This window comes from Musca domestica, unplaced genomic scaffold (genome assembly GCF_030504385.1).
Source record: "Musca domestica strain aabys unplaced genomic scaffold, Musca_domestica.polishedcontigs.V.1.1 69, whole genome shotgun sequence".
NCBI classification, from domain to species: Eukaryota; Metazoa; Arthropoda; class Insecta; order Diptera; family Muscidae; genus Musca; species Musca domestica.
In genome coordinates this window covers 3441547-3455506 of record NW_026712380.1, presented here as the reverse complement: position 1 = coordinate 3455506, position 13960 = coordinate 3441547, and the positions used below count along the sequence as shown (strand labels likewise).

At 37.4% G+C, this 13960-nt stretch overlaps 1 protein-coding gene across 1 annotated transcript in view; it reads left to right on the top strand.

Annotated features, from left to right (window-relative positions):
- LOC101899367 (uncharacterized) overlaps positions 1-13960 on the top strand; it is a 134004-nt gene that overhangs the window by 117588 nt on the left and 2456 nt on the right. Inside the window, exons 9-10 of the mRNA XM_059129829.1 lie at positions 818-1191; positions 3901-5210. Of these exons, the coding sequence (XP_058985812.1) occupies positions 818-1191; positions 3901-5210 (1684 nt within the window). The remainder of the gene's footprint in view (positions 1-817; positions 1192-3900; positions 5211-13960) is intronic.

The following is a 13960-nucleotide window of genomic DNA, read 5'->3' as shown; positions in this document are numbered from 1 at the left end:
TTTGATCCCTTTATGAGGTATAAAAAAGGAAATGAGATTTTCTTCAATGTTTGACAATTTGATTTGTTGCATTCATGCAATTGACAATTATTTTGAGTGGTGGTTATGGTAAGAGAATAAGAAGTTAAAGGAAGTTAAAAAGGTGGGGGTATTTGTAATTGTGAGCCTGATTATCTTTTTATACCCTTCACCATTCTATGGAGGGTATATTAACATTGTCATTCCGTTTGTAACTTCTCGAAATATTCATAATAGAGCCTACAAAGTATATATACTCTGGATCATCGTAAAATTCTACGACGATCTTGCGATGTACTTCCTCGTATAGCCCCCATATAACGGTACCTCCCGATATTCGGTATTTTGATGATTTCAGCAACATTATTTACCGGAATCGTTTTAAATTTCGTACTGAAAGATTCTAATGGGTACTACATCCTAAGGCAGAAAATTTTATGTGCAGGTCCATGTCTTCGGTATATCCCGATACTCCGTATTTTCTTGATTTTAGCCACATTATTCACTGTAATTGTATCAAATTTCGTATTTGAAGTTCGTAATGGGCACTAGAGCCTATGACGAATAATTTCGTATACAGGTCCTCGTCTTCGTATCGTCCCAATTTTCATTTAAGTGGTAGTTTTCGGATTTTTTTTTTTTTTTTTTTTTTTTGAAATTTTGAAAATTTTCAATTTCTTTTGAAATGTTGGAGGGTAATGAAAGTTCGGCCCGGCCGAACTTAGCTTCTATTTACTTGTTCTTTTTTAATAAATATTATTAAAGAGTGTTTAAATTTCTATCCCATTTTCCACCATAGCGCCTACCATGCTTCAGCATTTCAAACCTGCAGGAGAAAATCCGTGAAGGAGAAAACCGCCAGAAACGCAAACCCAAAGCCAATAAAAATACCTATAAAAGTTATAAACATGAACTCGATAAGAAGCCAATAGATCGTAAACGTCACGGACAGCAAAACAAGAAACGTCAAGTTCGTGCTCAAGAATTGGAATTGGATTCAAAGAAGCTGCTGAAAAATATGACACAAATGAGCCGTATTGAAGCTGTTGCAGCTGCGGCTGCTTCGGGAAGACGTACTGCTGCCGAGATGTTTGATAAAGAAGTACCCTTAGCATGTCGGAAGCATCCCAATGGCCTGGGATCAACAATGTATCTCAATGAGTTGGAGAGGAGGTGAGTTTTTGACAAATCGAGATATATAACTTATAAGTAGTTTTCGGTAAAGGCCCACTTTTATAGTAGGATAAATTAAAAAAGTGCGTAAGAGGACGTTGAAAGGTTTGCAGTAAAAAGACCTTGAGAGGTATTTTATAGGAAAAATAACATTGAGACACATTTTGCAGGGAAAATACTTCTAAAGAGTCTTCCATAGAGGATAGGCTCTAAGGAGGTTTTATATAGTCTTGTTGACATATAAAAACTCCTTAGAGCCTATCAAGAGATGTTCATTAAAAGAAGACTATGAAGAAGTGTTCTATAATGATATGACTCGAGAGAGAGAGAGAGAGATAAAGAGATGACTCATGCTAAATTTTCCATAGAGAAAGAAAATCTCTAAGCGATCTTAGAAATATTTTCAATAAGAAAGGATATTTTCAAAGCGGTTTGCCACTCGGCGAAGACCTCTAGATGCATTCTATTCGGAAAAGATCTTCAATAGGGACTAAATACAGATAATACCCTCAAGAGAACGTTTATTCAAAAAAGACACTCACAATGGTTTCTATATAGGGAAGACCCTCAAGAGGTCTTCTATGCAGAGACGATCCTCCGGATGCCTTAAATGCAGTAAAGACCCTTAAGAAGACTTCCATACAAGGAAGACCTTCAAGAGGTATTTTATGCAGAGATGACCCTTAAGAGGTCTTCACTACAGAAAATACCATCACACGTTTTTCCATTCAGATAGGACTCTCAAGATATTTTTCATGTAGAGGAGATCCTCCAGAGATCTTCTATGCAGAGAAGAGCAGTAAGACGTCTTCTATGCAAAGATGGCCCTCAAGAGGCTTTATATGCAGAGATGGCCCTCAAGAGGTCTTCTATACAGAGATGACCTTCAGGAGATCTTCTATGCAGAGATGGCCCTCAAGAGGTCTTCTATACAGAGACGACCCTCAAGAAGTCTTCAAAGCAGAGAAGACCCTTAAAAGGTTTTCCATACAGAGAAGACCTTCAAGAGTTCTTTTATTCAGAGATGACCCTCAAGAGATCTTCAATACAGAAAATACCATCAACAGGTTTTCCATGCAGAGACGACTCTTAAGAGATCTTCAATACCGAGAAGACTCTCAAGAAATCTTCCACACAGAGATAACCCTTAGAAGATTTTTCATGTAGAGGAGATCCTCCAGAGATGTTCTATGCAGAGAAGAAAAGTAAGACGTCTTCTATGCAGAGATGGCCCTCAAGAGGTTTTCTATGCAGAGATGACTCTCAAGAGGTCTTCTATACAGAAATGACACTCAGGAGATCTTCTATTGAGAGATAGCTCTCAAGAGATCTTCTATACAGAGATGGCCCTCAGGAGATCTTCTGCATATAGAAAATCCTCTACAATGATCCTTAAGATCTCCACAGGTCTTCCACACAGAGAAGACCTTCAAGAGGTCTTTTATGAAGATATAACCCTCAAGAGGTCTTCAATACAGAAAATGCCATCAACAGGTTTTCCAAGAGATCTTCAATACCAAGAAAACTCTCAAGAAATCTTCCACACAGAGATTGTTCTTGTAGAGGAGATTCTCCAGGATCTTCTATGCAGAGAAGACCACCAAGACATCTTCTATGCCCCTCAAGAGGTCTTCTATACAGAGATGGCTCTCAAGAGGTCTTCTATACAGAGATGGCCCTCAAGAAGTCTTCTATACAGAGGTGGCCCTCAAGAGATCTTCTACACAGAGATGACCCTCAGGAGATCTTGTATACCAGAAAAACTCTCAAGAAGTCTTCTATGCAGAGAAGTCCACCACCTTAAGAAATCGTATGTACCTATGAAGACTTCTATATTTCGATGGCCTTCAAAAGTATTCTCTACGGCGAAGGCCTATATGAGGTTTTCTTTCCGGAAAAGGGATGTTCTATGCGGCGAATATCATTTGGAGGTATTTTATACAGACACCACTGAGAAGTCTTCGATACGGAGACTGTCTTTCGCAGAGAAGAAGACATATAAAAGGTTCGCAATAAAGAAAAGTTCTTCAAGAGGAGATTTCTAAAATAAGAAGTGTTCTTATGGGTCTTCTATAGGCAATGACATGTAAAGACCTTCAAGGGAAAATGGTTTTAGAAGCCTTTTTTTTGTTGTTTATAAAGAAAAGACCGCTAGACTAGAGAACATTCTTTAAATTTAAACGACCAAGAGACCTACTATAATTCGGAAAAATTTAAGCGCTGATACATAACTAAAAGTCCTTGCAAAATTCTGTAGTTCTTCCTTTAAAAGAGAGCCTTTAGATATTAGACTTTCGAAACAATTTTTAATTGTAGATGTAGTTTAAAGTGGGGTTGTGCACACAGAAACCCCGTGGGAGAATTTCTCTAGATATAAGTTTTCAGAAGTCTTCTATAGATAAAAGACCTTTAAGATTAGACGTTTCAATAACTCTTCTCAAAATTTAAGGAAATTCAATAACTTAATTTTGCTCTTATTAAAATTTTAGCTTTCTCTCATTGTTCATAAAGAACCAACGACCACCTCACCGGTCCCCCTAACCTAGAAAAAGATTCAATAACTGCCAACATAAACATTGGTTTTCGGTATAACTGAAGGAGAAAGACTTTAATATGTTGCCAACAAAAAAGCAAAAACAAACTGTTTAAATTCATTTGCCATTATTTATTTATTCACCCCCCGTGCCCTACCATTTTCTTCCATTACAGATACTACTTTGAAAAGAATTCCGACCAAGCAATGTCGAATAAGTGTAATTTGCACTCGAAAAATTTGGCAAAATCTCTAAATGAACTTTATTTGGAATCGACGCTACCACCGCCACCACCATCTGCCATACGGATGGGTGGTGCCGGGCTCCAGCAGCGACAACGGCAGCAGCATCAACATCGCTCCCAATATCAGTTGCAAATCCAAACACTGCCACGACCGCCACAACAATTTAGCGATACACCGCAAGAGTTTCCTCTGACGCGAAGTGTTTCCACAACAACGGAGATTTATGCCACCCACAATGTCAGCTTTGCCGCTGATTTAAGTGAGAAGGCGACAACCGCACAGAACAACAGCGGCAACAACAAAACTTCCTTGCAGGAACAAAAGAATTCCGCCAACAGTGGTTTCGGCAATCGAAGACGTAATGTGGCAACCAACACGAGATACAACAGCAGCACAAACAGCGATAGCGAGACTCAAACAAATGTTGCTCTTGGCACTGAAAGAAGTGGCGCCCAACAACAGCACAGCAATAACAAGAAAAACTTATACAATAAACAACAACAACAACAGCACCACCAAACCAGCTACAAGTTTGATGAACAACAGCAGCAGCAACAACAACACAAACGTGGCCATCGTGGTGGCCCTGTCCATCAGAATAATGGCAATGTTGACGTTGAAGATGATGTTGATGTTGACCACAAAGATCAGGCCAATGTGGAGGATGACAATGATGACGCCGACGAGGAGCAGCCCCAAAAACTATGTGGCCTCAGAAGGGGTATTCGCAAGACCAAAGATGAACTCTTCGAAGAGTTCTGCAAACGGGCTGGCGTACGTCCAAAGCCCAAGAATATTTACTACATTGAGAACGATGACGACGACGAGGACGATGGCATCCTGGAGGAGGAAGAGACAGGCCATAGAAGAGACATGAATGCATCGTTGGCCAGCGGAGGAATGAATCACAAAATGTTTCGTTCGAAACCCAACATACGCAACGCCAGTTCGAACCAAAAGCCATTGGATGGCCGTAAGAAAGTTCACGACAAACTAAGTGAATACCGTGCCGGTGCAAATGACAGCAATGCCAGTGGAAAAACTCGGGAAAATAATCACATTTTTCTGACGGCAGGAGGAGAGGCCGAGAGAGATAATGACGATGTTGTCGATGATGATGATGATGACGACGATGATGCCAACATGCTTGGCGGCCATGCCGCTGCTGAGGATGAAAACGACGATGAGCATGGTTTTAAGAAATTGACCGAAAATGAAGACCATTTATATGTGATTGATGGTAAGTGGATATAAAATGTGGATGCAGAGAGAGAGAGAGAGAGAGAGAGATGGAGGGAGAGAGGGGGAGATAGAGTTGAAAGTTTTCTTTGAAGAATTTTTCAGTTTTATGCGCCATTTATATTGGCTTCAATGCCGATGCTGCAATCACCCTCTCTGCTTTGCACAAAGCATAACAAACTATTTGATAATGGATGCCCCGTAGAACAAGAGAAACAGGAGACCACTGACAAATGTGGTGGTGATGTTCACAGGGACACCGTGGCATATAGAAATTTGGGAATTTGGGAAAAGTTAACTTATAGTTTAAGATACATTGGAATCGGTAGGATTTAGAGTTTTGATGCATCAGAGACCTACAGTCCAATTTTATGACAAATATTTTTGTAGAGTATTTGTACTTCTTAAGAGCATGTTTAATGAGAGTTCTTAAACATTAAACCAGTAAGGAAAGCTCAAAAGTCGGGCGGGGCCGACTATATGATACCCTACACCACTATGCATATTTAGTAGAGCTCTCGTAAAAAGGTTTATACAGAGCATTTCAGAGCTCTATGAGATATTTGGTACAAAATCAAAATCTATCTAATTCTATCGTGCATTTTACGAACTATAGCTATATCTGAACCGATTTTCACCAAGTTTGATGTATTTGATTCTAGGCTGAATTCGATCAGATTTGCCAAAACCCAGGACATTTGGGCTGATATTGGACATTTGGTGCGCAATCAACACGAAATTGGATGAAGATATATATAGGAGGTATATCCAAATCTGAACCGATATTTGTAAAACTGAAAAAGAAGATATTTCTTGGCTGCATCTGATACCAAATATTATTCTTGTATCGTACATTTTTCGAATTTGAGGGACTTAAAGTACAAATCGGGTGAAAGGTATACATAGGAGCTATAGCTGTATCCGACCGATTTTCACTAAATTTGATGTACCAATATTAGCCATTTGCTGCACATTTAATCCGAAATCGGATGAAGATATATTTGGGAGCTATAGCTATATCTGAAACGACTTTTACTAAAATTGGTGTCCTTGCTTCTAGGCTGAATTTGGCCAGATATGCCAAAATTCATGCCATTTCGGTTTATATTGGCGATTTGTTGCACAATTAACTCGAAATCGAATGAAGATACATATGGGTGCTATATCCAAATCTGAACAGATTTTGAGAAAATTAAAAGCGACTACTTTTGGGCTTTATTTGATATCTGGTACCAAATATCATTCCTGTGAAGAGTATGCTATGCTATACTATATCCAAATCTGAACAGATATTTATAAAATCAAAATCGACTATTTTTGGGCTTTATCTGATATCTGGTACCAAATATCATTCCTGTGAAGAGTATATTACGAATGTAAGGGACTTAAAGAGCAAATCGGATGAAACATATATATGGAGCTAGAGCTATATCTGAACCGATTTTTACTAAAATGTGTGCGCTTGCAATTTTTCGGTTTCGGTCGGATTTGCCAAAATTCATGCCATTTAGGCTGATATTGGCCATTTGATGCACAATTAACACGAAATCGGATGAAGATATATATGGGAGGCATATCCAAATCGGAACAGATTTTAATAAAATTAAAATCAACTATTTTTGGGCTTTATCTGATAACTGGTACCAAATATCATTTCTGTGGAGTGCATATTACGAATGTGAGGGATTTAAAGACGAAATCGGATGAAACAGATATATGGGAGCTATAGCTATATCTGAACCGATTTTTACTAAAATTGGTGTACTTGCTTCTAAGCTGGTTTCGGTCGGATTTGCCAAAATTGATGCTATTACGGCCATTTGGTGGTCAATAACCCGAAATCGGATGAAGATATATATGGGAGCTATATCCAAATCTGAACCGATTTCGATAAAATTTAAAACAGCTATCCCTGTGCTCCATCTAATACCTGGTACCAAATATCACGGTTGTGGAGTGAACATTACGAATGTAAGGGACTAAAACACTAAATCGGATGAAACATATATATGGTTGCTATATCTATATCTGAACCGATTTTCACTAAATTTGATATACTTGCTTCTAGGCTGAATTTGGTCCGATGTACTAAAATTCAGTCCATTTGGGCTTATATCGGCCATTTGGAGCACAATTAACCCGAAATCGGATGAAGATATATATGGGAGCTATATCCAAATCTGAACCGATTTTCTCCAAATTTCTTGTATTTACTTTAAGGCTAATCTCGGTCACATGTGCCAAAATTCGGGCCATTTGGGCTGATATTGGCCATTTGGTGGTCAATTAACCCGAAATCGGATGAAGATATATATGGGAGCTATATCCAAATCTGAACCGATTTCGATAAAATTTAAAACAGCTATTTCTGTGCTCCATCTAATACCTGGTACCAAATATCACGGTTGTGGAGTGCATAGTAGGAATGTGAGGGACTTAAAGATCAAATCGGATGAAAGATATATATGGGAGCTATAGCTATATCTGAACCGATTTTCTCCAAATTTGATATACTTGCTTCAAGGCCGAACCCGGTTGGGTGTGCCAAAATTCAGGTAATTTGGACTGATAGTGGACATTTGGTGCTCATTTAACCCGAAATCGGATGAAGATATATATGGGAGCTATATCTAAATTTGATCCGATTCTCACCAATTTCAATAGGGTTCGTCCTTGGGCCAAAAAAATATTGTTTGGAAAATTTCATCTCAATCGGATAATAAATGCGACCTGCATTTTGTTCACAAGAATACATGGACAGACGGACGGACGGACGGACGGACGGACGGACGGACAGACGGACGGACATGCATAAATCGACTCAGAAAGTGATTCTATGAAGGTTCTCAAAAGTAACTATGGGTCTATCTCGTTTCCTTCTCCATGTTACAAACAAATGCACAAAGACATAATACCCTTACCACTATGTGGTGTAGGGTATAAAAACACCGCTTTCGTTAGGGTCAAAATTTCCGATCAGAATAATCCTTGTATTGATAGCAGTAATATTATTATTAGTAGTACTGATACACGTATCTTTTTCCTTCATATTTATAGAAGAGATCGAAGACAATTTTTGGGTGAGGGTCGGCCTTGGTCTGAAGGGGTCTGAGAAAAATGGGTTTTTGGAAATTCGAACTAGAAGGGTACGAAAAGTATTAAAAGGTACCAAATATGGTAGCCTTTGTATTTGAGGAAGCAGTAAATTTGGAATGAGAGTCACTGATGGAGTGTATGATAGATGTACAAAAGGGTATTTGGAAATGCGCACTATAAGTGTACGAAAAGTACAAATATGTACTGCACTTGGTACCATTTCGTATCATGTGAACGGTTAGACCTAGAAACTTAAAATTTGGAATGGCAATCAAGGTCGAGGAGTGGAGTCGATATAAAGAAGTAGTTTTGGAAGTGTTTACTTATGTGTACGAAAGTACTAAACGGTACTAAATTTGAATTTGGAGGAAAGGATGGAGCTGGAATCCTGAACGTATTTATATGCATAAAAGGTACTAAATGGTACTAAATTTAATACAATTTCGATTTGGGTGAATCAAAAGAGCTGTAACTCTGAAATTTAAAAATAAAATTACTATTGCGTTCTGGGACTGAGGAATGTAGGTAGTTTTGGAATTTCGTAATTATGAGTACTAAATGATACTAGATTTGGTACAATTTAAATTTTGGGTGAACCGGTATAGTTGGAATTCTGAAATTTGAAAGTAAGATTTCTATTGGGTTGTATGATAAGTGTACTAAATGGTACTAAATTTGGTACAATTTGGATTTGAGTGAATTCTGAAATTTAGAAAAACGATTACTATTGCATTCTGGGACTGTGGAATGTAGATAATATTGTAACTTCGTTCTTATGTGTACTAAATGGAACCAAATTTAGTACAAATTAGGATTGTGGTACACCGATAGAACTGGAATTCTTAAATTTTTATAATGAGAGTCACTGATAAAGAAATTCGAACTTTAAGGTTACGAAAAGTTCTAAAATGTTACTAAACTTCCAAAATGTTACCATTTGGTCTTATGTGAACGGATAGAGATAAAAACTTAAAATTCGGTATGAGAATCAAGGTTGGATGGATACTACAAGTGCACGAAATCTAAATTGTACTAAATTTGGTATTCGGTGAAGGAATAGGGCTGGAATTTCGAAATTTGATATTGAGGTTTGCGTTGGTATCTGGGATTGAGAAAAGTACTAAATGGTATTGGTATTGGGTGAATAAGTGAAATTCTAAAATTTGAAATGGATGTCATTGGCATCTATATTTGCACGAAAAGTACCAAATTTTGTATTAGGTTAAAGGATAGGTCTGGAATTGTTCAAATTGATATTGAGGTCTCTGTTGGTATGTGGAAACTTTGTACTATAATTGTTTGAAAAGTACGGAATTTTGCTATATTTGGTATTGAGCTGGAATCCCGAAATTTGATATTGAAGTATCTCACTTGGAATATGTACTATATTTGTATTAAATGAAACTAAATTTGACAACGGGGGAAATTACAGAGATGAAATCCTGAAATTTGATATTAAGATTACCTTTGTTATCTGAGGTTGAGATATGGAGATATGTCTGGGACTGAAATATAGAATTGATTTTGAAAATGTGTTCTACAATTGTACGAAAAGTACTAAGTGGTACAGAATTGGGTATTGGGAGATAGAACTAGAACCCCGGAATTTGATATCGAATTTTTTCCTAAAAGGAAAAAACTTGAATTATATAGAAAACCTTGAAAGTCTGATAATTACGAACGGCGTACGAAGCTGTGATCAAAAAATTTTGTCAAAAGGAAAAAATATGAATTTTGAGTACGAAAAAGGCCTAACACGAACTCTTGTAACAAATCTTAATTTTAAGGTGGATTTTCGCTAACGAAGGGCACTTGCTAGTGGCAATATGAAGGGGATCAATATCTGATTTTCTTCAAATTCTCTTCACAACCACCTCGCTCTTGATTGGCTACATTACTAACTTACTAAATACAATCAGTTTATTCATCCCCTTTTCCCCCAGGAAATGGTGTTCAAAAACGTACACTTTATTGCTCTTCATCCTTGCCATTTTGTATCTCTTCAACGAAATCAATTTAGTTTAGCTTCCGAACTCTTTTAGGATATTTTAGAAAATAATAAAAAAAAGAAACGGAAAACTTCATGGAAGTAGCATCTCATAATAGCTGCACAACAACAACAACAAAAATAACTGAAGGAAGTGTTGTTGTCTGCTTTTATTGAAAATACATTAAACGCTTCTCGTCTTCACTTTTAGTAGCCGCACCAATCATTTTTACTCGCCCAAGGACATTGTCGAATAAAAGCCATTTATCATTGCATTTTTGTGTAAAGTTTAGAGTTCGGTGCTTGGAAGCCTTTTTGTTGGCTTGTTGGCTGGCTGGTTGGTTGGCAGTGGTTAGAAAAGTTTATAAATTGTCTCCCGAAATTGTTATGCGTTTATTGTGCCAGAAACGATTCGTCCGTATCATTGAAGGGGTCTATGGGACAAATGCTGCAGCAATAACAACAACAATGGTGCAATAACATTGTACGGGGTAATTGTAGTTTTTGTTAAAATGTGATAGCGTTGACATGAATTGTAATCGGAAGGAGCATGTTAGAGGGGGTACAAGATAACATAACATTAAATGAAAACTTATTTCTAAATATCTGAGGTAATATATGATTTGGTACTCCCAATGGTGTATCTTACCGAATTCACAGTTTCTCTAAACGATATCTAAATCTAGTAATCCCATTTTGAGGGACAATATCCCTTCCTTCTGATTCCTTCAATTGGATGGAAAGTAACAAATGGAATGCTTCTTTATTTTAATTCCTTCTAAGTCTCTGTCCCCGGAGGTATGCGCCTAAATATCACATTCTTAAAAATTGCACATATTAAATAAGCATATCTCTGAAATCCTTGGTAAGTGGGCGTTATTAGTTTTTGTTGTTTGGGAAGGTAGGTATGAAAGGCAGACAATCCAAATAGCCCATTTGAGTAAAAAAAAAATATTCCGCATTATACCATATCCAGGAATTTAATGCAGTTCCTCCTTTTGCGGGGAAGGTAGCAAAGAAATGGGTCAATAGTTCATATCCAACCAGAAATAAATTTGATGTATGATTTTGATGGGCACGGCTTCAACAACATGAACACATCCTTTTCTTCAAAAAAAAGATTTAAATGCGAATTTGTGTCCGCCTGTGAAGGAGTGAACCATAGACAGAAGAGAGAAGACCATAACGGCTTATCTTCCGTAAGGCCGTCTTTCTCTTGAAAATACGAAAAATACAAATTGTCTTTCTTTAATAAAGGCCACAAAATCTTTTTTCGAAACCAATAACTTTTCTCCTTCCTTCAAATATTCCTTTTCTACGAGAGATTAAATTTTCGTAAAAGACCAATAAGAGAATTTTTTTCTACGAATAACCCAGTGTAGAGTTTTTCTGTAAAAAAAGAAACCCAATGAGACATTTTATGTACAGAAGATGTGCTCTTCATTTCTAGGTGAAAACAATATTGATATGACATGATTTTTTGTGATATTTTCTACAGGAAAGCACAGAATGGTTTTGTCACCACAGATAGTCTACTTCAGATGAAGACAAGGACATCTTCAAATATAGATGACCAGTAGGTCTACTTCGTCTATTGAATACCATATTCGGCTATAGAAAACCACAATATGGCCTTCTTTTAAAGACCACCATGAGAAGGTGTTTAAGAGAAAGTCATCTTTCGATTTTCTTATGTGTGGATTTATGTGGTGTTCTTCAAAGTGTTTCTCTCCAAAGTTTTTCTATGGGGGACCACAAATTCGCCATCTTCTACAGAAAACTATACATTTATCTTCTTCTGAGACCACAAAATAGTCACAAATGTTGTTATCTTATGTAGAAGACCATAAGAAAGAAGACCAGGCCAACAAGGTCGCCATCTTCTGTAAAAGAAGGTTAAAAGGTATTTTTGTTCTATGGAATATCAAAAGCTTGTATTCTTTTGAAGCTCACAATGTTATGTTCCACTATTGTAGACGACAAGGTGGTCTTCTTCTATTACGAGGTGTTCTTCATTTATAGAAGACCACAAGGTGGGTTTTCTATAGAATTCCATAAGGCCGTCTTCTTTTAGAGTGCACAACAAGGTCTCCTTCTTTTATTCAAAAAACTGCAACAAAGTCAAACGCCATAATTTTTACATGACGCCATAAATTTCAAATGAAAGCAAAAAATGTCGGAAATAGCTTCAAATTTTAGAATAAGTTTAGATTTGTTCGAATTGGTCGCCTTTGGACTTCAAACGGCCAATGAAACCGTCACATGCTACCCGAATGGTGCTCTGTGGAATTTTGGCCCATTCCCGGCGAAGTGCTTGCTTGAGGTGATCGACTCTTTGGTATTTTTAAGTTCCAACCTTGCTTTCCAAAACACTCCAGACACAATAGTCCAACGGATTGGTGTCCGAAGATTTTGGTGGCAATTGTCCGCTATAAATTAAGCGAGGAACCTCATTTTGTAACCATTCTTGGGTGGTGCTTGCTGAGTGCGATGGTGCTGAGTCCTATTGGAATGTCCAAGGTCTGCGACCGAAATATTTGCATACCCAAGGCTTTAATACACCCTCCAGAATATTTTCACGATAATATTCGGCATTTATTCTGATGCCACGGTCGATTAATAGGAGCTGAGAGCGACCATCGGCTGCTATGGTGGCCCACACCATCACCATGGCCAGGGAGGGATGTGAACTTAGTGAGGAAGGTACAAGAGGGAGTCGGCCTATATTATCTATTTTCGCACCTAATCTTCCGAAAAGATTGGTATCCTTTGAGGACTTCAAATGCCGTATTTCAACGGATACCGTTGGAATAAAAGTACCGAATATCTCTAGGAGCTATACCGAAACTTGTCCGATATACCATTTTCAACCTCATACAAATTCAGACAAAACATGGGTCGATCCCTTCAAAAATTAGAATGATACGCAGACGGATAACCCATATATGTTTAAATAATTTTATAATTTTACGCTGATTAAAAATTTATATCTCCTCTTACGTCTTAAAAGATTATTTCGATGCGCTACGAACGAATCTCAAAGCTTTAAGCTGCTTTTATTTGCAAAAAAGTCTTCAGCAAGTTGCAAAGTGTAAAATATCAATTTGTAGATTATCCGGCTGTATAAAGTTGCAATAATTGAGGGCTTTAAATATAGAATAGATAGGTATGGAGATAGGGACTTTTCAAAAACATAAATATGTTTTCACTCTATCAAGTACTGGGGGAGGTCGAAATTTTGAACAATTACAAGTCTAATAAAATGTGATGTAAGAGTCCGATTGTCTTCAAATTTCACACATCTTACTATTTTTATGAACCCAAGATCTGGTAGTAAGACGGTATATCGGTCCACTCCTTCTGGTACCTCCACACAAATGGTCGAAATTTTCAATTTTTTTTTTTGTACAGAAAAAGAAACGATAATCCGATTTTGCTCCAACTTTGCAATTCCTAATATTTACGTCAGTGCTAGGTCAGGTGTGAAAATGGACAATATCGGTCCACTCCATCAAGTACCTCCCCCAAAAATGGTCAACATTTTGAATAATTACAACCTTCATAAAATGTGATGTGAGAATCCGATTGTCTCAAATTTCACACATCTCAATATTTTCATAAACCCAAGATCTGGTGTTAAGATGGAATATATCGGTACACTTCTTCTG